Below are 23,472 nucleotides of genomic sequence, written 5' to 3' on the forward strand. Positions count from 1 at the left end.
AACAGGTTGGGCGGCTCCGGGCCGTGGGAGGAATAATCGCTCGGGGTTGATTCAGCGAGCCGAGGCGGCCAAACCGGGCGGGGATGGCACCGCGGAGCCAGCCGTGCCACCGCCGGGTACCCCCGGCCAGCGGGGCCGTCTGAAGGGCTTTTCCAGAGCCGCGGCGGGGCGGCGTGCAGGTGTGCGGCGTGTAAACGGGGTGCGTGGAGTCTGTGCGAGGTGTGTGGAGTGTGCGCGGGTGTGCGGAGTGTGCGGCGTGCAGGTGTGTGCGGGGTGTGCCCGGGGTGTGCGGGGTGTGTGGCGTGCAGGTGTGCGGTGTGCAGGTGTGTGGTGTGCAGGCGTGCCCGGGGTGTGTGGAGTGTGCGGCGTGCAGGTGTGCAGGTGTGCGCGGGGTGTGTGGAGTGTGCGGCGTGCAGGTGTGCAGGTGTGCGCGGGGTGTGTGGAGTGTGCGGCGTGCAGGTGTGCAGGCGTGCCCGGGGTGTGTGGAGTGTGCGGCGTGCAGGTGTGCAGGTGTGCGCGGGGTGTGTGGAGTGTGCGGCGTGCAGGTGTGCAGGCGTGCCCGGGGTGTGTGGAGTGTGCGGCGTGCAGGTGTGCAGGCGTGCCCGGGGTGTGTGGAGTGTGCGGCGTGCAGGTGTGCAGGCGTGCCCGGGGTGTGCCAGGAGCGCCGCCGCAGCCGGAGCCCCGCACGGCCGGTCGGGGCTGACGCTTATCTCGGGCTCTCATCTCCCGAGCTGCGGGTATTCCCGTGCCGTGCCAGTCCTGCTGCGCGCAGCGGGAGCGCTGCAGCCTGCCCCGCGCCCCGCTGCCCCGGCCCGGCTCCGGGAGCCCCTGCCCGGCCAGCAGTCCCTGCGCTCCGGCGCTGAGCCCCGGCCGCAGCCCGGAGCCGTCCCCTCGCTCCGGCTGACTCAGGGGTGACTCATTTGGAGCCGGGCTGCGGGCGCAGCGAGTGCGCTCCAGATTGGCTGGGAGCGCAGCTCTGGATGTAGGTGGCTGCGTTACACGCTCCGGCAGCGGAGCTCCGCTCCGTGCTCCCTCCTCCTCGCCCTCCGTCAGGATCGCTGCCTGAGCCCGGGCTCTGCTTCTCGCGGGAGGGGCATCTCAGGCGGCTCCGGTGGATGCGGGCTGCGGACGGCCCCGGCCCCGCTCCTGAAGGGGCTCTGCGCTGAAGATGGATGACTTGGCTCTCCTTGACCTGTTGGAGTGTCCCGTGTGCTTTGAGAAGCTCGACGCCTCAGCAAAGGTGCTGCCGTGCCAGCACACGTTCTGCAAGCCCTGTCTGCAGAGGATCCTGAAATCGCAGAAGGAGCTGCGGTGCCCCGAGTGCAGGACCCTCGTCCTAGGCAGCATCGAGCAGCTGCCCTCCAACCTGCTCCTCATTCGCCTCCTGGATGGAGTCCGGTGCGGACAGAACGCCGGCAGGTTTGGCTCGGTGCAGAGGTCGGGGGTCCTGTCGTCCCCCGCCTCCATCAGGAGGGTCCCCAGGGGGCTGCAGCTGCACCAGCACCGGCTGGCCACCAATCCCCGGATCCACATGGAGGGGGTAAGGAGGCTCTCTCTTACTTCTTTCTTCTGCCCATGAGCATAGAAAGGTTCCGGCTGCGTGCCCAGAGCCAGGAACCTTCTCTGTCAGGAGCACTGCAGAGTGCTGAAGTGAGACTGAGTGGTTTGTGTGCAGATTTGGCTGCTGTTTCAGTGTGATATTTGACTGTTTCCAGCTCACTACAGCAGAAACTGACTTGCAGGCTGAGACAAAGCCAGCCTGCCCCTCTTACAGAAACTTCCCAGCAGCTCTTTTCTCCCAGAGTTTTCAGATGTTTCCTGGCTTTTGGGGGCATTTCAGGTGCTTGGACTTTCAGGCAGTACACTGCTTTTGACTGATAGCAATTAAGTCAGTAATTGCAGAGCCGTAACTGTTAGTGGTGGAGAAGGTATTCCCATAGCTGCACCTCAGTTTTCCTGCGCTGGAAAAGAAGGGGGGGTGCCCAATGCAGCTGCTGCTGTTCTGTCCAAAGTTCTTGGAAGTTCACTAGTTAAGGATTTTAAATTTGACTCACTTATGACTGTACCTAGGGATGATTTACTAGGCTAATTTTAAAATTCTACGTTCTTTCCATCATTTTCTTTAACAACACAAAAGCTTTTCTTGAATAATGAGGACCGGATATTAGACCTGTTAAAAGAGCTTGGCTCAGTTGGAATTTAGGGAAGAGACTTGTGGCTTCACCTTTCCCACATTATATTCCTGGATTTCCATTTCTCTCACCTCAGCTGCTCTGTACATTGCCTCTAAAGCCTTTTAATAGCACTCAGCAGCTTGGCTGAAAGGGCTGCTGCGCCCCAGAGCCTGCTCAGAGCTCTGGAGGTCGGGCAGACACAGCACAGGTGTGGTGCCCATGGAGCCATGCAGTGCTGCTGTGTCCTGTGGGTGTGAGCTGGCACGTGTGTCCCAGGGAATCTCTGTGGTGTTGGTGAGGGATCTGATGGATCTCACACCAAACCTGTGGGTGTGAGCTGGCACGTGTGTCCCAGGGAATCTCTGTGGTGTTGGTGAGGGATCTGATGGATCTCACACCAAACCTGTGGGTGTGAGCTGGCACGTGTGTCCCAGGGAATCTCTGTGGTGTTGGTGAAGGATCTGATGGATCTCACACCAAACCAGGCATCCCTTGGAAGCTCCTGTCCCTGGTATTCCCTCTGTGCAGCCTGGGCCCGGGGCACCATCCCAGGAGCACAGCCTGGCCCAGCACAGCCAGGGCCAGGGGCAGAATGGAGCAGGTCCTTGGGCTGGGGGCTCCCTCCACAGGGCCCTGCTCGGGGTCACACCCTTGCTGGGAGCCCCCAGCCCTCCAGGAGCTGCAGGAGCTGCTGGGGGACAAGCCCTCGTGCAGGGGACAAACCATCCAACAGTGACAGCTTTCAGTCACTGCTACCCCGGGCAGCATTCCAGCTGACAAGGAGAAGGTTGTAGATTTTCCAACTGGACTCTCCTGGCCCTAGATAAAAGAGCACAAATACACTTGTCTGGCTTTCTTCTCTCTCACTCATTTCACGTTTCTTGAACTGGTTCTCAGGACAGGTAGGAACTTGCTGCTGGTATAAAATGGCAACATCCATCCATCCATAGCTCCCAAAAGCTTTTAAGACCAACTTAAGACCAAACTCCTTGGAATCAGCAGAGCCCGTGAGCACTGGGGGAGCTGTGGCTGGCTCCCTGGCACTGGGACAGCCCTCTGAGCTCCTGTGCCTCTCTGGGAAGGGATATAAAACACATTACACCGAAATACTCTTAGACTTAATTAGGTACTTAATTATAAAACACTTTGGAATCCTCTGCTGCAAGGTGAAGAATGCAAGGTATTAGTCACATTTTGGCTTTAGTGGTTTTAAGTACCTGCATTCAGGACCAGACATTGCTTTGGGTACTCCAGTGGGACGTTAATGGATTGGGAGCCTCCCCTGAGCTGGCACTCAGTGACAGCAGCAGGTCACCCAGCACAGCAGGGACACGTTTGAAAGATGAGACAGTGCTGAGGGTGACTTGTCACCACCCTACCCATGGATGCTTGAGTTCCAGGGTCACCTGAAGGAATCTGGGTAAGCAGAGAGCTGCAGATCCTGTGAACTCAGAGCAGATTCTTTCTGCCAAGAACCACAGTGAGAGCAGCGCTGCTCGCCCCACCACAGCTCTCCCTGGGTACTGGCACTGCAGTGTCCACGTGCTGCTGCAGCAGAGGTCACAGCTCCCCAGACCTGACTGCCCCAGCCTGCAAGGGCTGCTGATCACCCCAGTGCTGCCCAGCACCCTGTGCTACACAGCAAACACAGCTGGCGTGCCTCACACCGCTCTGCAGCCAGAGCCACCACCCAGCAGCACGGGGCCAGCCTTTGGTTTCACCAAGGCAGCTCTATAAATAAACTTCCTTTACTCCCTGGAGCTGAGAACATCGCAAGTTTGATCAAAGTTTCTCTCTCAGGAGGGAGGTTTCCTTGCCAGCTCTTTGCTCTTCATGCTCATCCATGAAGGCAAAAAATAAACTCAATCCCTCATCAGCCAGAGAGCCAAGAGCTCATCTCCCGAGCAGGAGGAGCCAGCAGGCCCCCACGGAGCTGCTGGGTTAGCACAAGCACGGCCCTGCTTTGCGGGCAGCAATTTCCCAGAGCCAGCTGTTAAAAAACAGGGAATTTTCTAATTGCAGCCCATCCCAAGGGATTTATTTGCTGGCATTTAAATCCCTTTTGAACGCACTTCCTACGAGCAGAGCAGCCGTGGTGTGGGCACGTGCTGGCTGTGTGCACGTGGAGCCGTCCGTGTGTGCCACGGCCCTGAGCCCTGAGCCCTGCTGTGCCCTGCTGTGCCCTGCTGTGCCCTGCTGTGCCCTGCTGTGCCCTGCTGCTCCTGGCCAGGCCTTCAGATCTCCAACAGCACTGCAGGGAGGACTTCGGATTTTCCGAATCTCCACATAAGAAACTGTCTGGAATTTAAGAATAAAGGGACTTGCTGGGAGGTGTATGCGTAAATGAGCCACGCTGGAGCCTTTGAGGAGCCGCCCCTGGCATGTGCCAGGTGTGGTCACAGCCTGTGCTGAGCTCCTCCTCAGCTGGCTGCAGCCCCAGCCCAGCTGGTGAGCAAGCAGAGCGTGTGCTGAGGTGTGCAGGAGCCTCCCACGCCTCTTCAGGGGGCAGGATGACCCCGCTGCACCCTGCAAACCCCTCCAGGCGCTGACAGCTGCTGGGGTGCTGAACCTGGTCATGCAGCAAACATGGGACACTGAGCCAGAGGAAAAAGTTCCCCGTGTGACAGCTTGCCTCAGGAAAACACGGACCACGCAGATTTAACTGTGACTTGGGCTATTTTCTCTTTGCATGAACTGAGTGCTCAACACCCCCTTCCAGCATTTCATGGGAGATAGACAGATAACACCTCTATTGGGATAAAAATACTCTGCACTCCAACGTCCCACCTTCACACGGACGTCTATAGATAGTGCCTGCGTCTTGGTATTTTCTTCTCCTCCAGAGTCATCTCCAGCTCCTTTCTGCCTTTGACAGACAGGGCTTGGATTGCTGGAGCTTCTCGTTCAAAGCAAACTCCATGTTTGCACCTGGCAGAGGCAAACGAGTTCCCTGGCCCCCTCACTGAGCCAAGCCCCTTCCCACCCTCCCAAACCCCAGCAGTTCCTGTGCAGTCCCAGCAGTGACCCCAAACCTGTGTCCCATCCCCTGGGCTGGCCAGGCGCTCTGGGGATGTCACACACCCACGGGTGCTGCCTCAGGCTCTGCCTGACGTGGTGCTGCTGGCTCCTTCCCCCCAGCGCATCCTCACAGCTGCTGGGGTGGTGGGGTAGTGCCACAGAGCCCCCCAGCTGGGCACAGGGATGCTTCATTTGGCTGCACAGTTCTGGACACAGTTCTGGGCACAGAGAGGCTTCATTTGGCTGCACAGTTCTGTGTGGCCTGACAGCCTTTCTGGAGGAAGGATTTGTCCCAGCTCTCCTCCAGTGCCATGTCCCATCCGGGTTTGTCTCATTCCAGCAGAACAAGGAGCTGCTCCCGCAGTGCTGGTGGCACCTTGTGCCAGGCTTTGGTGTGTTTCCTCCCTCTGCATGTAGTTCTAGCACTTTTATCTACTACGAAGAGAGTGAGGTCAGTGTAGGCCGATGGACACCGCACACCCCAGAAGCTGAGTGAGCACCGGGCTGGTGGTACCCTGGTGGTACCCCTGGCTCTGGAAACCCAAAGACCTCCACAGCCAGCAGCAGGAGCCAGTTTCCCTGGTTTTACAAAATTAGGTACCAAGCTGCAAACACATAAAAGTGTTTTAATTTGTTTCCAAGGCAATGAGTCAGGCTCAGATGGGGAGTCAGGAATAGCACAGCAGGGCTCCTCTGCAGCTCACCTGCACAGTGCTGGGGTCAGCCAGGAGCCCCTGGTCTGAGCCACCCCTCTCACACCCTGCTGCTCGCTGGCCACTGTCCTGTGTCTCTGGGCTGGCCCCTGGCCTGAGTTTGGGTTTTCCCTCTGGAGGGAGGGTGGGGAGGAGGCACCGTGCTGTGAGCTCTGCAGGGCTGGGGGCAGCAGTGTCCCCACTGAGGGACAGAAGAGCTGTCCCTGCTGCCAGCACTGGCCTGCAGAGTGGCCAGGCCCGGTGCCCACTGGCAGAGGTGCCCACGGTGCCCAGGGCTGGCACTGCTGGCTGAGCAGCCACATCAGGGGTGCCTTTTCCAGCACAGGAGGGCACAGAAGCAGCAGGGAGAGGGCTCGGGAGCAGCAGCAGCAGGGAGCAGGATGCAGGTTTCCTCCTGCACCACAAACAGCCTCGTCTGAGCAGTGCTGCTGAGGCAGAGCATCATGACTGGGCACGCCGAGGGCTGACACAGTTTGTTGTGTGCAGCTCACACCCATGACACGCAGCCCAACCGCTGCCCGGGCCTGCTGACAGCAGCAGGGCTCATCCGATCCTGCAGCAGCCAGCCAAGGGCCTGCGAGGGCTCCCTGCACCCGCTGCAGCCCCAGCACGTGGGACCCAGCTGTGCACATCCCTGCCACGTCCCCGTGTCCTGTGCCAGACTGTCCCTGCTGTCCCTGCGCCTGCAGCACTGCCCTCACCCAAGCCAAGCCACTCTCAGCTCCTGCTCCCGCTCGCCTGGGTGTCCCCATGGCTCACCTGGGCCAGGGCAGCCTGTGTCCCCTCCTGGGCAGCCCTGGGGCATCCCCAGCACAGGGCCAGGCGTTCCCCGGGGGGCTGGGTGCCAGCAGCGCTGCCTCAGCCTCTCTCATCCTCCCCATCACAGAGGATGCTCTGTGTTCTCCTCAATCATTTCCCCGCATTTCCCCCATTTTCCATGGCACCTTTGCATTCCAGAGCCAGGCCACGTTCAGTGGTGACCTGGCCTTGATGCTGTGAGTGGGCACAGGGGGTAGGAGCTGCCGGTCCCTCTGCCACTGCCCCAGCCACGGTGCAGATGGAGCAGCACAAAAGCTGCTGAGTCCACTCAATTCCCATCCCCAGCATCTCCCCATGATGGCCAGCTGGCTCAGGAGCAGGTGGCCACCAGCATGGGCCATGGCCAGGGCTGGCCTCTCATTTGGGCAGGCCCAGGGGGGAGTGGGGCAGCTCCAGGGCTGACGTGAGCAGGAGGGACTGGCTCTGTTCTCCTGGTGCACAGTCTACGTGTGCTTGGAACACAGGAACAGTCCTCCTCAGGGAAGAAATAATGCAGAAACCACCCAACTGTCTGAATCCTCAGAATGTAATTATGTGAAGAGATTGAAATGACAAGTTCACTTTTGAAGGTTTTGTTCTCTGTGACAAGGCTGAAGTTATCTCCTCTGCCAAAATGCAGAAAAACAGAATTGTAATGGCAATTAATTTACATTCAAATAGCTCTTTTCATCCACCTGGATCCTGCAGAGCCCTGAACGGTGCTAGCTGAGCGCACGAGCAGGTGATGGGGCTCATTCATGTCATGGAGACATGGGCAGTGTGGCAGGATGTTGGAGGCAGCTCTCAGGAGTCAGGGTGGATGGAGATGTCCTTGATCAGCTCCACAGAAAGGCAGTGTGTGCACGTCCTTTGGTGTCAGTGGGCTGTAACAGCCAGCTCCAGTGCTCAGTGTCGGTCATAGGGGCAGGGGCTGTGCCCTCAGGTGTGTGCTGATCATCACAACCCCATAGTAGCCCTACTCCTAGTGATCTCCATCTGAACCCCATTGCCCCTTCCATTTTCCTTAGCAGACCTCAACTAGGCCTACTCTTCCTATCAGCCATGTCGAGCTTAGCAGTGTACTCCATCCTATGGTCAGGCTGAGCTTCCAATTCAAAACACGCCCTGATTGGGGCGCTGCGGGTGGTAGCTCAAACAATCTCCTACGAGCTCACCCTAGCTTCTATCCTCCTCTCTGTCGTCCTCCTCAGTGGTAACTGCTGGCCAGTGGAAACACTGGCTGTCCCAGGGGGAGACCTTCCCCCTGCCCAGAGCTGTCCTGCACAGAGACCCTCCCCGTGGGCAGCTCCCCCTGCCCCATCCCTGCACAGGGATCCTCCCCGTGGGCAGCTCCCCCTGTCCTGCACAGAGACCCTCCCCGTGGGCAGCTCCCGTGGCACCCAGAGCTGTCCTGCCCCTGCACAGAGACCCTCCCCGTGGGCAGCTCCCCCTGCCCAAAGGATCTGCACAGGGATCCTCCCCGTGGGCAGCTCCCGTGGCACCCAGACTGGGATCAGTCCCTTGGGATTCACTGGGGACAGGCACAGGGGCAGCTGCCCCAGGGCATTCCCCGCACGGCATTGGAAAGTCACAGCTGCAAACAGCAGCGCAAGCCCCAGCAGCGCAAGCCCCTCTGAGGCCATTCCTCTGGGCCATTCACGAGTGCCCTGCTGCCAGTGCTGAGGAGTTGTTTCAGCCCATCTCAGACAATCGCAGGGTGCATTTCTCTGCTAGGAGGAGATGCCCCACATTGCTTCCTCACACACATATACGTATTTTTAATCTTTGTTTGGTGCAGAGGGAGACTCAAAGGCATTGGATGGCTGCCCAGCACAGCTGATGCCAAATGCCAAAAATAGTGAAAAAAATAAAATCTTTTCTCCCTTATTGGCCTCAAATCCATTGAGAATGGGGAACAAGGAGATGAAGTGCATCTGCCATGACCATCCCTGCTGGCAGAGGGGCCAAGGAGAGAGAAGCATTTCCCCCAGAGATGGTGCTGATGGAAGGGGGTTCTGCTCCACTCCTGGCATTCCCTGCTGCCCTCTCTCCCCAGGGCTCTTCCCCCCACGCTCTCTCCAGGCACCCCAAGGCAAGGAGCACCTGGGGCTTGGCTGCTCCTGGGTCTCACTCAGGCATGATGGAGGGGAAAACAGAGGGGAAAAGCAGGAAAAATGAGGCAGCATTGGAAAAGTAACAGGCACCCCCAAAATAGGCTTCTTTGCTGCAGTTTCTCTCTTTCTGCTGGGCAGCCATGCTGTACACAAACCTGCAGCACCTTCAGCTGAGTTTTCACAAAGTGAAGCTCCCAGAGTTTTCTCTCAGGGCTGCCAGACACATGCCAAGCCTGCACGAGGGACCGGACCCTGTGTGCAGTCCTGGCCTGAGCATTTTGCTGGCTCTGCCGCCCTGCTAAAATGAAATGCTGCTTTGGGCTAAGGAGAAGCAGCTGGCCATGCTAACGGGGAAGGGTCCCCCAGAGCAGAGCAGGTCCTGCTCCCCTGTCCCCTGCCAGGGACAGCTCTGGCCTGGACAGCCTCTCCCTCTGTCCTCAGCCACCTCAGGCACTCCTTGGCTTTATCACGGGTTAATTAGCACGCCAGTTTCTGCCTTTGCAATTAACCTACTTTAAATAAAGCACAGCAGAGCCCTTGCAGAGGATCTGGGACAGCCGGAGTGGGCAGGAGCCAGCCCGAGCTGAGAGAGGCTCAGCCCAGCAGCCAGGAGGGAGATGCTGGCCTGGGGACGCCCACCCAGGGGCTCTGCTGGCCCACCCCAGCCCCAGCACCGTGGCTGTCGCTGCAGGGGGAAGTTGTTCTTTCCTACACCCTACAAACACGTTAGAAAACAAGGACTCTGTGCGTCCTCCTGAAATCTTCAGCTTGCAGCTTTATTTTGTGACAGGGCACGTTAGTTGCTCCCTTTGGGTAGGTAAAGGCTTAGTTTGTGTCCTAAATAAGATGGGAAATTGGTGGGATATTTTTGGCTCAGTATCTGAGAAACCAAACAGAGTTTATTTAAAAACAAAATTTGAAGTATCAAAACCTACAGACTTTGGAAAAAGCTGACTTGGGTTGGGAGATTTGAAAAGCCAGAAAACTGTGAGGAAAGGGTTAAAGAGGAGGGGAAGCGCTGAAGGTTGTGAGTGTGGTTAGAGGAAGAAAGAGCCCATTCATCCAACCGTGCATGCGTGCAAGTGGCGGAATATGTTCAGCCAGAGCTAACACACAGACACACCTGTCCTGTCCCACCTGGCTTTGGGTATTTGTCCCAGTCTGCCCTGATCTCTCATCCCTTTGCCTGCTGAAGAAAGAATATTCCAGACTCTCAGCCCTCTGTTGCTTGCTCCCTGTTCCCAGTCAGCAACAGGTATGCATTTCATTTCAGAGTTTCTCTTCTTTGCAATATATTTCCATAACTTGTTCATGCTGCCTTTAATGTTTTGCTGTATCCTGCCGTTCCCTCACATCCCAGATGTTGCTGCTCCTCCTTCCCAAGCCCTGTTCTTGCCCTCTGTGAAGGTCCCATTTGTGTTCTGGTTGCTCCTGAGGCAACCCCAGCCCTGTGCTCCTCGTGCCAGTGGTCCCAGAGTAGTTATAAAGGAGAGCTGCTGTCCCCAGCCTGTTCTCCTCCTGCCATCCTCACCTGCCCAGGTGTGTGTTGGTCCCAGAGTAGTTATAAAGGAGAGCTGCTGTCCCCAGCCTGTTCTCCTCCTGCCATCCTCACCTGCCCAGGTGTGTGTTGGTCCCAGAATAGTTATAAAGGAGAGCTGCTGTCCCCAGCCTGTTCTCCTCCTGCCATCCTCACCTGCCCAGGTGTGTGTTGGTCCCAGAATAGTTATAAAGGAGAGCTGCTGTCCCCAGCCTGTTCTCCTCCTGCCATCCTCACCTGCCCAGGTGTGTGTTTGCAGGGAGTCCCCGTGGCCTCACAGAGGTTATCCCTGCTGTTCTGATGGAGAGCAGGCCTGACCCAAGCCTCCCTTCCCCGTTTCCTTTCTCCCAGAGATGTGCTGTTGGTGTCACTGAGCCAAGCACATGTGTTTACTCTGAGCACAAATTAAGAGGGAGAATGACTTAATTAGAACTAAACATTAAACTAATTGCTTCCCCTTTCAAAGACTTTGAAGTAAAAGCAGTACATGAAATTTTTCTCTTCTTGGTTCCTTTTCCCTAGCAGCATCAGGGTTTGGGGATGCTGGAAGATGCCCTCTTTCCAAAACTTAACTATTTCTATAGGCAATTTGATCTTTTCTACACTTCTGGGAACTAATGTTGAGATTCTTGTTTGTAGCTTCCTGACCTCTGAGAAGTGGCTGGGAGAGAGGGAGCCCTGCAGGAATCCTGCCTGAGCCTGGTCACAGACAGGGGTGGATTTGGGGAAACGCACAGAAAAGACAGGAAATCAGGGATGTGTCACTGGTACAGAAGTGACCTGTGAGATGGCTGGGAGGGGGTGACCGTGGTTTGGAGAAGCTGCAGGCACTGTCCTCACCATGCCCCAGCACCTGGCAGCCTCCAAAGAGAGGAGAAGGACAATCCAGACCTGCAGAGCCCCGTGAGGAAGAGCTGAGCAGTCTCTTGTCCCTGGGCACTGGCACCTCAGCTTGGGCACCTGCAGCTGCCCAAGGCTCCAGAGCTGGGGACAACCCCAGCTCCCAGCTTGCCAGAGCGGAGATCACAGTGTGCCCCAGCTGAGAGGGCAGGATGGAGGCCAGCTTTTGGGTTAGCCCCTAAAGTGGGGGGCTCACATTTGGGTTATCCCCTGAGGTGGGGACTCAGCTTTAGGGTATCCCCTAAGGTGGGGACTCAGAATTTGGGGTATCCCCTAAGGTGGGGACTCAGAATTTGGGTATCCCCTAAGGTGGGGGCTCAGAATTTGGATTATCCCCTAAGGTGGGGGCTCAGAATTTGGGGTATCCCCTAAGGTGGGGGCTCAGAATTTGGGGTATCCTCTAAGGTGGGGGCTGCAGGGAGGCACAGCCCCACGCAGGGCTCAGGGACAGGCATGGCTCAGCACAGCAGCTCTCTTAGAGCAACCTGGTCATTTCATTTGGGTCACAGTCAAGATCACAGCTTCTCTTCTGTGTTTGCCGTGTCTCTTCTATGTCACATTACTCTGCAGCAATGACACCATGAACCCACCCGTTCCCAAACCCAGGATAAGGCTGAGTTAAACCCACAGGCACACATGTTACAGCAGGGATGGAGCCAGGGGAGGACAGAACCTGCACTCACCTCGCTCTGCTGCCTTCTCCTGGCAGGTGACAGCCACCAGCTGGGCTGGATGATGGCTGTGACCTCCAGTCCTTCTGAAATAGAAATACCTGGGCCATTAAAATAGATACTGTGCTGCAGGAGCCCTTACAGCAGGCAATAAGATCCCATGGGAAGAGCAGTTTAAGGCCTTAACTGTTTCTTAATATTCTTAAACAAGTTCAGCCTGCTTTTCATCTTGATACAAACTTAGCATAAGTATTTGGGAGCTTGTCTTCATTAGTAAAACCCATCAAGGAAGGATGTGGGTAGTTAATCCTAATAAATGCATGCTTGAGCCTTAGACCTCTGCCTTTTTTTCTCACTAATTACGAATGCTCTTGGGGAGCTCTGTCTGTGTGGGATGAATGTCAGGGGCTGTTTCTGGTCCCCAGGTGCCACGGGCCAGGGCTCTGTACTCGTACCGCGGGCACAACCCGGGCGAGCTGCGCTTCAACAAGGGCGACACCATCGCGCTGCTGCGCCAGCTGGACGACAACTGGTACCTGGGCGAGCTGAACGGCGCCAGCGGCGTCTTCCCGGCCAGCTCCGTGCAGGTCATCAAGCAGCTGCCCCTGCCGCGCCCGCTCTACGGCCTGGAGCTGCGGGGCCGGGACAAGGCGGGCGGCAAGGACATCCTCACCTTCCCCAAGGTACCGCCCGCGCACCGGGACCGGCGCCGCCGCGCTCCGCGGCTGCCCGGAGCCCCTCTCTGAGGGTCCCCAGCCCCCGGACACCGCAGCTCCCCGGCCCTGCCACCCCCCAGGGCACGCAGGGTGGCGCAGCTCCGGACGGGGACGGTGGCCCCGGATGGTGCCAGCCACGCGCTCGGGGCCGTGGCTCCAGAGACCTTCCAGCCTCCCCTCCCTGGCAGAATTTTCCTCCCAGCCCTCCCCTCCCTGGCAGAATTTTCCTCCCAGCCCTCCCCTCCCTGGCAGAATTCTGTCAGCACCGGTCTAGACATTAATTGTGTTGTGCACTTCAGCTTGAGATGCAGGGTGTACATGGCACCGGCACCAGTTCCTAGAAATAAAATTAATACTTGCAATGCCCATAATTACAGCAAGCTCTGCTTTGTGGCTGTTTTATAGGAGGACGCAAGCAAAACATCTTATTTGGAGTTCTAATATATTTTTTTAATGTCTTTTCATTTAATGAAATCATGTTAGCTTCAGTAATGACTTATTCAAGTCTGGCATTGAGAGACACAAGTTAGTTAAGGGACACATACAGCCACCAAGGAATTAGAAATTAATTCTAGAGAAGGCAAAGGTAGGGCTACTGTGGGAAACACGAGGCTCTCCTGGCTCTGACATGCAGTTTGTGCCCCATTTTATCATGTCTTCTGGGACTTAGGCAGAAAAACATTTCCAGTTTGCTCACACAGAGAAATGACAGGATGGCCACGGCACATGAGTACCTACACACACACTGTGGGCTTTAAGCCTTATTTTGGAGAGGGGAAATGAGAAACCAACCCGTATTGTAAAATATCAACATCTGAGAGCCACCTGTACCTCCCCTGCATGGTCTCCCTGTCCATCCCAGGCATTGAGCACATTGCCTGCCACAAGCAGGTGAGAATCTCAAGTTTTGCAATTCATTCATGTCAGCAGTAAATCATGATTAATTCCTCTGGCACCCATGGTGGTGAAAGGGCTGTCACCACATGCCCTTTGCTACCAACACCCTGATCAGCAGTTTCCAAGAAGTACTGTGTGAGCACTGCCTGTATGCAAACTCAGGGCCTGCCTCTCCCTCATCAGCCCCAGCCCTTGACAGGCCGGGAGTTTTTCAATGGAGGCAGCGCCAAGCCATGAATGTTCAAGCTGGCAGAGGTGGAACGGCGTGGATGTAATCCTGCTGGGAATGCCACCATCAGTGAGGGCCACTGAGCCCGTGCCATCCCCTCAGCTGCCAGAAGCACCCACGTGTGCCAGCACAGACAGGGAAAGGGCGACAAGTCCAAGCACCAAACATCCCTTCTAATTCAGAGTTAGAGTTATTAAGTACAGCTCTCCCAGCACCTCTGCCAGCCAAAGCTCTGGACAAGGAGTGTGTTATCCTCAGTCACCCCTTCTCTTAGCACAAGTTTTAAAAACCAGTTTTAATTTTGCTGTCAGCTTTGAATCGGAAATTTCACACCCAGAGTTTGTCAGTGACACCAGCTGAGAGAGATGACAGAGCCCCAAGGTTTTAAAGGTAACCTGGTAAAGGTAACCTGGTAAAGGTAACGCCACCGGAGCCCCGGCTGCCAGCGGGAGAGGAGCAGAGCATCGGGGGCAGTGCTGGGCACCGGGGGCAGTGCTGGGCACTGGGGGCAGTGCTGGGCACCGGGGGGAGTGCTGGGCACCGGGAGCAGTGCTGGGCACCGGGGGCAGTGCTGGGCATCGGGAGCAGTGCTGGCCGTAACCCCTGAAGCCCCGTGCCCGCTGTTGTCTCTTGCAGCCCGGCACGGCCCAGCAGCTCCTGCAGGCCACCAAGGGCCACTGGTCGCCGCCGCCCCGGGCCGCGTCCCTGCGCCCGGCCAAGGCCCCTGCAGAGCCGGCGGCGCTGCCCAAGGCGCCCGAGGCGCGCAGGAAGAGCCTGCGGCAGTTCTCGCTCACCACGGCCCTCAACACGCTGAACCGCATGGTGCACGCCGAGCGCCCCGCGCTGCACATCAGCCCCCCCGTGCTCATCAGCTCCAGCAACCCCAGCGTGCCCACCCAGAGCTGCGAGAGCGCCGAGCTGCCCTGCGGCACCCCGCTCCAGGTAAGGCAGCGCGGCCGAGCCCGGGCAGAGCCTGGGCACGGGGAGCCGGGGCTGAGCTCACACCCAGACGGACCCTCTGGAATTCAGCCACTCCAGTCTCATTCCTTCTTCTCGCTCTGACTGAAGATGTGAGCACAGAATCTTCACAGATATCTGATATGGGAGAGAAAGGGGTTTTACATTTATATGACATCTTTCATAGTGAAGGTTGCTCCCACCTTTTTAGAGCAGTCACCTAGCCCCTGGCAGTCCGTGTCCAGGCAGGAACACCCGGTGGGCACCTTGTCCTGAGCACCAGCCTGCAGAGAGCTGGGATCTGATATCCTGGGTTACAGAGGGGAAATGGAACCCTACAGGAGTTCCTTAATTCAACTGGAACTGTATCCTGTCTCACACCCCAAAAGGATCTCACCCAAAAGTCTCAATGTGAACCACTGCCAATAGCAGAAATGAGAGAGGGGCCATGTTATGGTTTGGCCTTGCAGGGTTGGAAATCTCTTGTTTCCAGTCAGCAGCGCTGCTCCCAGAGGTTTGCAGGGACCCTGCTGTTTCTGGGGCTGCACAGGACGCAGCTTTCCTTTTCCATCCCTGGGTTTGGGCTGCAGTGACTGAGCTGCAGTGCTGAGATCCCTTCCCCAGCCCAGGTGGGCGCTGCCAGGGTGGCCGGGAGCCGAGGGAGAGGGGCTGCACCCCAGCACAGCCAGCAGCAGCTGGGCAAGGCCGGGCACAGGGGCTGTGCCAGCTGCAGGGCTCCCGCCGCAGGACCCGCCTGCCTGGCACTGCCAGCACCAGCAGCAGGTCGGGCTCCTCTCGGCCCATAAAAGGGAATTCCCAGCGCTGCCCCAGCTCCTCCCCCGGCTCCCGCTTCCCCTCGGCTGCCAAGCTCAGCTGGAGCCAGAACCGGTCTGCAGGGCTGCGGTGGCCGTGCCTGTGCATGTGCCTCTTGTGCAAGCGGCCGTGGGGCGAGGGCAGGGGGGCACCCACGCCCTGCTCTCCCCGCTGGAATCTCCTCCCAGCACATCCCAGAGCTGATTCCCCGCGCTGGCAGTGCCGGGTGTGACCCACAGCTGCTGCTGTGCCCTGAGCTCAGGGAAGGAGCTGATGGACCCACAGCTGATGGACCCACAGCTGATGGACCCACAGCTGACGGACCCACAGATGCCTCCTGCACACCGGCTTCCCTGAGTGACAAATGTGGAGCTGGCAGTGCCCAGTGCCCAGAGCCCCGTGCTGGGATGGGCAGGGCTCCCCTCGCCACCAGGAGAGTCCCAGCAGGGCCTTGCCTGTGTCAGCAGCGCCGGGGTCACGTTGGTGACACGCTAGAAAGGCAGATGGAGCAAGAGAGGGATTTCAGGAGAGGCAGCGAATTAAACACTTTGTACTTACAAGGGCTTGCAAGGTACTCGTGGGAGATCAGCAAAAGTGAGTGCTGAAATCAGTTATGCGTGACTTGAAAATATTTCTCCCAATCTTTTTTCCCCCCTGCGTGTTGCAAATGCAAAGGTGGCTTTGAGGATGCTCTAAGTGATGGCTGCTCCTGGACACAGGGGAACACAGAGATTGAAAGCATGGAGCTTTCCACACAGAATGGGACATTTCAACACAGTTCCATCAGGAAAACCAGCAAAAGGCTGTCATTTTTTTCCAATGCAGAAAAAAACAAACTCCAAATATCCAAATGTCAAGCATTTTGATTATGGTAATTAATAAAACAGGATTATAATTTCCAGTCAACTGTATGAGCACCTGGTCCAATCTTGCCTGGACTAGAAAATGAGGAATGCAGAGAAGGTTTGAAGCTGACCTGCTACTCCAGGTCCGAGACAGAAGCTGGAGTTGCTGGGGTGTTTTAATTAATTTAATTTACTGGAGAGCACCAGGGCGGGTGAGTCACTTTTCTTTTTGCCTAGGTCCCTGCCAAGCCAGTGCTCCCGCACCGCGTTACAGACATGACCACTAGAAATTAGATTTGAAACGAACATGAGATTAAAGCCCCAGTTTGCACCATTAAGGTCCTGTGGCGGCTGCCGGAGAGCGCAGCTGCCGCCTCATCCAAGCGCGGCGCGTTCCGCTGCCCGGAGCTGCCCGGGGAGCCGCTGCCGCCGCCGCGGCTCGGAGCTCCGTCCTGGACAGGCCCCGGTGCTGCTGCTGCCGCCCCGGCTCGGAGCTCCGTCCTGGACAGGCCACGGTGCTGCTGCTGCCGCCGCCGCGGCTCGGAGCTCCGTCCTGGACAGGCCCCGGTGCTGCTGCCGCCGCCCCGGCTCGGAGCTCCGTCCTGGACAGGCCCCGGTGCTGCTGCCGCCGCCCCGGCTCGGAGCTCGGAGCTCGGTCCCGGACAGGGGACACGATGCTGCTGCCCCGGCTCGGAGCTCCGTCCTGGACAGGCCACGGTGCTGCCGCTGCCGCCAGGGCCCAGGGCACAGCAGGGCACTGCCAGGCCCCGCCGCGGTGTGGCCTTGAGAGAAGGCAGGGCTGGTCCGGACGGGAAGGAGCCGCTGCTGGCGCTGCTCAGCCCGGGGATGCTTTGAGCTGCTGGAGGGACAGCCCGGGAGAAGAGACAGAAGGGACAGAAGGGACAGAAGGGACAGAAGGAACAGAAGGGACAGATCGGCAGGAGGGACAGAAGGACAGCCCGACACAAGTGACAGAAGGGACATCACCATCAGCCCAGCGGGGAGATGAGGAGGGACAGGGAGAGGGACCAGCCCAGCGCTGCTCGTGGCCTCAGGGGCACAGCAGGGACAAGGAGCGACCCTCTGGCACAGCTCAACGCACAGTTATCCCAGAACTGGGGCTGCAATTCCTCCCTGGAACACCAGAGACCCTGAGAGAGCCCGGAGGGAACACTGTGGGGCCGGTACCCCTCTGCAGGTGCAAAATAACAGCAGGGAAAGGACCAGGTGGGGATCCATCGCAGGGTCTCATGATCCTGGAGGTCTTTTCCAGCCTAAATAATTCCATGATTCTGAGTCTTCCTCTTGCTGCCCGGTCCTTTTCTAAGTCAAGTGCTCCAGACTCTTCCATTTCCTGAAATGTCTCTGGTGGTTTTTGAAGGGTGGGTGAAGCCAGTCAAGTGTTACTGCTCCTCCAGGGGCTGAAAGAAGCTGATAACCAGATTAATGCTTTGTGTTCTCTATTTCCTTTCTCCCACAGGTCTACCCCGCGCCAGGAGCACTGGGGCCCCCGGCAGCCATCGTGACCCTTCCCCACCTGCAGCACCACGGGCCGGCCTATCTGTACGTAGGGGAACTGGGGTATTTGGGTGTCATTTGCTGTGGCCTCAGCAGGAGCCTGCTCCGGCCAGCCCGGAGCACAGCTGGGATCCAGGGGCAAATCCACGAGGGAATGTCCCTGGCTGCTCTAAGCCAGGGTGGCAGAGACACCACAGCTGAGTGCATCTTCCTGCCTCACTGCAGGTTCTGTGGAGAAACAGTTCTGCCTGCTTGCCAACAATACATTTTAATTTAAGTGTAAAGAACCTAATTACTCCTTAAGTGCCTCTAGTTATTTATCCTGAAACCTTCATGTTCACTGGTGTTTTGAACAATCCAATTTCTGAAAACTTTCACAGAGTTAAAATTTGCAGATAACACTCTATGATGATTACATCAAGGTAAGAGTCACCACCCTGGCATTTAGTAAAGCATCTGAAATAACAGCAGCATCACAACACGCTGTTTACACAGCACTCAGCACCCCTGGTGCAGGCCAGGTCATGGGAATGCTGGTGCCCAGAGCAGCACCCACAGCTCAGTGCTGTGCTGGGACCCACACACACCACCATCAGTCAGCCAGGACTCCAGCACACAAATAGTCCAAAGAACAAGAGAACTCCCAAGACCTTAAAACAATTTGCAGAAGGATGGTGTGAGAGCATGGCACCACCTGCCTGGTGTGCACAGGGGCCGTGTCAGAGCAGCCCTGCAGGGCCTCCCCTTCAGGTGACTCTGACAGCCTGGGCAGCTCCTGAGCACACCCAGAGCCCACCTGGGCTGTGCCAGCCCCATGGAGCTGCCCCTCACACACTGCCCCAGCAGGGCACACCCTCAGATGCTTGTGCTGAACTGCAGGGAGAGAGAGAGAAACCCTCTGAGAGTCCTGGGGCAGCCCTGACTATCCCAACACCCCATCCATCGTTTGTTTTGTAAATAGCACCTGATACTTGTGGTGTTGGGCTGCAACTCATTGGTTCTTGGAGCAGATCACATTCCCTTTGAAAAAAACAACAGTGCAATTAAATGTGTTACTCTGGAGACAAATTCAAGTTCTTTAAGGAACAGATAGGGAAAAGTTTTGAAAAATGCACCATTTTATTTTGCTGCTGTTTTGCTGTGTGCTCACACGTGGGTCAGAGGGAAGAATGAAGCTTCAGCTCCTGGTCCCAATCCCAGAATCACAACAGAGAGGTCTAGGGGGGATTTCAGACCAATTTCTAGTCTGATTTCCTCACTGCCCTGGAGTGGGGCCATGTACCTCCTCCTACCTCCTGCTCTGTCCATTCTCCGTGGCCTCCAGTGGCTGCCACTGCTGTCCCTGTGCTCCAGGCAAGGAGGAGGAGGCAGGGAGGAAGATGGAAGGCAGGGCAGGAGTGGTGCTCTTCCCTGGGCCTCCAACACCTCCTGGTGATGCTCCAGGCAAGCAGATCCAAGGCCTCTGGTTTCAAAGGCAGAACTGCCTGATGCTGTCTTGAACACGGCTCCATAACTGTGCTCTTTCAAGAGCTTTGCCTTAGGACGGGTACTTGTCAGGCCCTGATCCGTGTTTCTGATGGGACACTCGCTGTGTGAGGTGCAGAGCAGCAGTTTCCTCCTCCCCAGCACTTGTCACCCTGGGCTGGCACTTCTGGGAGAGAAACTGTCCTCATGAACTGCTTTGTTCTGCATTCCTGCTGGGTCTTCTGTTATCCACGTCCCCTTTGGCCAGAGGTGACAGGCGCTTTCCTCCCTGCGAGTTCTCTCCACAAACGCTCGATGCAGCCCCTGGCTGAAGGGCTGCGAGCACAGCCAGGAACATCCTCCCAGCCCGGTTAAACTGTGGAGCTCCGGGATGCTCCAGGCACAGCCAGGAACATCCTCCCAGCCCGGTTAAACTGTGGAGCTCCGGGGTGCTCCAGGCACAGCCAGGAACATCCTCCCAGCCCGGTTAAACTGTGGAGCTCCGGGGTGCTCCAGGCACAGCCAGGAACATCCTCCCAGCCCGGTTAAACTGTGGAGCTCCGGGGTGCTCCAGGCACAGCCAGGAACATCCTCACAGCCCGTTAAACCGCAGAGCTCCGGGATGCTCCTGGCTGTGCCTCCCCAGCCCGTTAAACCGCAGAGCTCCGGGGTGCTGCAGCCGCCCGGCCGGGCCGCTCTGCTCTCCCTCCCCTCACAGCCTCTCTCCCCAGGTGCGTGGCTCTGCACTCGTACGCGGCGCACGGACCGGACGAGCTGGAGCTGCAGAAGGGAGAAGGGGTCCGTGTGTTCGGCAAGGAGCAGGACGGGTGGCTGCGGGGCATGTCCCTGGTCACCGGCAGGGTCGGCCTCTTCCCCAGCAACTACGTCAGCCCCCTCTTCAGGTCTGGCACTTCTTACGTGAAAATAAACGGGCAGGGGGAAGCGGGTAACAGAGAACTTGGGGTCTTCTTGTTTCCACGGAGAGCCCGTGGCAATGCATCCCCCAGTTCTGACAAGGGACCCCCCCAGAACTGAGCAGGGCCAGGGGTCCCTGGCCAGGTGGGATGGCACCCGGCAGCCCTCGCCCTTCTTTTCCAACAGGAAATCCAGTCTCACCGACTCGAAGATGCCTTCCCTGTACACCTCCTGGACGCTGTCCACGTCCTCGCTGTCCTCGCAGGGCAGCGTGTCCGAGGGCGGCCCGCGGCAGAGCCGAGCCCTGCGGCCGCTGCTGCTGCCCGTGCCCATCCCGTGCCCCGGCCGGGCCCCGGCCCCGCTGCGCCGCGGCCGCGGCAGCGCCAGGAGGAGTGAGTGAGGGGGAACAGGGACACATCCCCCGGGAGTGAGTGAGGGGGAACAGGGACACATCCCCCGGGAGTGAGTGAGGGGGAACAGGGACACATCCCCCGGGAGTGAGTGAGGGGGAACAGGGACACATCCCCCGGGAGTGAGTGAGGGGGAACAGGGACACATCCCCCGGGAGTGAGTGAGGGGGAACAGGGACACATTCCCCAGGAGTGAGTGAGGGGGCTCAGGGGGGACAAGGGGACTCCCCCAGGAGCGAGTGAGTGAGGGGGAGGGGGGGGAAACAGGGTCACATTCTCCAGGAGGAGTGAGTGAGTGAGGGGGCTCAGGGGGGAGCAGGGGACACATCCCCCAGAGCACACCAGTGCTGCGGTTCATGGTCCCTCAGCCCCGCCTGGCCCCGACTCTGGGGAATTCGGGAATTCCAGGGGTGTGACTCAGCATGGAGAAATTCCTGCAAAGCTTTGTGCAGAGATCGGTGGTTATATTCTCTACAAGGAGGCAGCAAGGTTTATCTTCATCCCATACGCACTGTTTTGTAATACACTTCCCCAGTATTTGGGGAGCCGGGTGTGTGTTCCCAGCTCCGGCAGCAGAGCAGCTCCCGCAGGCAGCAGTGTCCTGGCAGGGGCCGCTGTCGGAGCTTTTACACCCGAAATGGGTCCCGGGGCACAGGGGCGGGCACGGGGCGATCCCTGGAGGCTGCGGCCCCACAGGATGCTGCGAGCGGGGCTGCCGGTGCGGGGCTGGTCACAACCGCTGCTCTCTCTGCACATTCTGGGTTCCTGACTAAACGCCTTTCCGCGGTCCTTGCTCCGCAGACGGATCCCTGCAGAGGCCGGGCCAGGCGGGGACCCCCGTGCAGATCACCGGCTCCCTCCGGCGCCCCTCGGCTGCGGGGCGAGCTCAGCACTTCCAGCTGTACCCGCACAGCGTCCCCGGCACGGACGAGACAGCGAGGCCAAACCCCTCCTATGAGGCTGCCCCGGCGCTGCTGCTCAGGGGAGGGGAGAGCCGAAGCCCCTCGGTGTGCAGCTCGGTGATCCTGGACGCCAAAGAGCCCTCGGTGAAGAGCGAGGCCGCTCCAAAGCCGCCGGCGTCAGCCCCGCCGTCCATCCTGGTGAAACCAGAAACGTCCCGCAACAGCGCCGAGAAGGTACAGAACCCTCCCTGCCCCGGAGCATCCCCCCGGAACCGCAGCGGCTGCCCAAACCAGCCAGGGCCAAATCCCCGAAGGCTCTGCTCCATCCTCACCAATTTCTTCCGATAGAAATCGGGGGGGATTGACACACGCCTTAGGAAATCGGGTTTTGGCGCTGCTGTTCAGATTAGGCCCTGAGGAAAGGCAGGGCGCTGCAGGCGCTCTGTCCCTGTCACCCAGCTCAGTCACAAGCAAATCTCGAGACTTTTCTGAGGTCATAAATTGAGCAAAAATCTGTGAGTTTGGGAGCAGCTCCACAGAACTGCTGTCAGGCAGAGCTTTTGCAGAACTCCCCCATCTCCCTCATGTCACTCGGGCTGAGCCATTTGGAATGGGAATTTCTTTCCCGTTTGGCAGCCAGAGATAAATTTCATAAAGCTTCCCTCTCCCATAGTACCCAGAGCCGTGCCCAAACCGTTCCACATGCCCCCAAAAGCCCAGCCAGCCTCAGGGCTCCCGGGCAGCTCAGCATCAGCAGCAGCTGAGGGAGCCCGCCAGGGCAGGAGGGGCCGCAGCTCCCGGCGCTGCGCTGCCTCCCGCTCCCAGAGCAGCTCTCTGGGTCTGCAGGGCGGCCGGCACCGCTGCGCTGCTCCCCGGGGCTCTCTGCCGCCAAAGCATCACCCTGGGCCGCTCTGCTGAGCCCCGCGGGACCCGGCCGGCCCCCGAGCATCCCCCGGTTCTGCAGGGGCAGGGCAGGGCAGGGCAGGGCGGGCTCTGCAGCGCCCGCCTGACTCTGGCCCCTTCTCGCTGCAGCAAGTGAAGACGGTGAGGTTCCAGAACCACAGCCCGCCGCCGCCCAAGCGGCACAGCCTGCAGCCCTCGCCGAGGCTGGCCCGCAGCAGGACAGAGCCCGGCCCCGAGGCGCTCCTGCCCGAGCCCCGCCTGGGCCCCGAGCTGCTGGTGCTGTACTCGCCGCGCCTGGGCTCCAGCCCGCTGCACCCGCGCCGGGCGCTGCACCCCAAGGCGCTGTCGCTGGACCTCTCGGGGCAGCTGACCTTCCCCATCAAGAAGAGCTACAGCAGCATCTCGGCAAACTGAGCGGGTAACGCCGCCTGCCTGCCTTCCTCCCCGCTCCCGCTCCTCTCCCTCGGCGCCCGGCCCCGCACCCTGCCCCAGCTCCCCGGGCAGGGCCAGCTGCTCCCGCACCGCCGGCGCCTCGGGGGCTGGGGCACCTCGGCGGGACCCCGCAACCCAGGGCTGCCCGAGCACGGGAGAGGTGCCCGAGCACGGGAGAGGTGCCCGAACACGGGAGAGGTGCCCGAGCCGCAGGGCTGCCCGGCACCGCGGCCCGAGCACAGGGACAGGTGCCCGGCTCCGCGGCCCCCGCAGAACCGACGCTCCCCAGGTCGCAGCACCGGAGCAGCGGCAGGGCGGGAAGCGTGCAGGTATCGGAGGGAGTTACGCTTGCTTTGGTCTCCTCAGGGCTGCAGAAAGCCCACAGAGATCAAACACCGGCTCGTTACCTGCCTGCCTCAGGATAAAGAAACCATAAATCAGAACCAGTCAGCTGCTGGCTGATGGTTCATGCTGCCTTTGAGGGGAGGGGGTCGCTCAGATTTTTTGTTAGGGTGGTTGCTTGCTTGCTTTTCTCATTGGTTTTAG

General features: G+C 58.7%; 1 protein-coding gene across 1 annotated transcript; it reads left to right on the forward strand.

Moving 5' to 3' along the window:
- The first annotated feature begins 1,168 nt into the window (after positions 1-1,168).
- On the forward strand, positions 1,169-22,908 carry SH3RF2 (SH3 domain containing ring finger 2). The gene is made up of 8 exons (XM_058815149.1): positions 1,169-1,540; positions 12,351-12,608; positions 14,404-14,709; positions 16,722-17,099; positions 17,863-17,945; positions 20,466-20,671; positions 21,491-21,825; positions 22,624-22,908. Exons 1-8 carry the CDS (start codon positions 1,169-1,171, stop codon positions 22,906-22,908), a joined length of 2,223 nt encoding a protein of 740 aa, XP_058671132.1.
- Positions 22,909-23,472: the final 564 nt, after the last annotated feature.

This window comes from Ammospiza caudacuta, chromosome 16 (genome assembly GCF_027887145.1).
Source record: "Ammospiza caudacuta isolate bAmmCau1 chromosome 16, bAmmCau1.pri, whole genome shotgun sequence".
NCBI classification, from domain to species: domain Eukaryota; kingdom Metazoa; phylum Chordata; class Aves; order Passeriformes; family Passerellidae; genus Ammospiza; species Ammospiza caudacuta.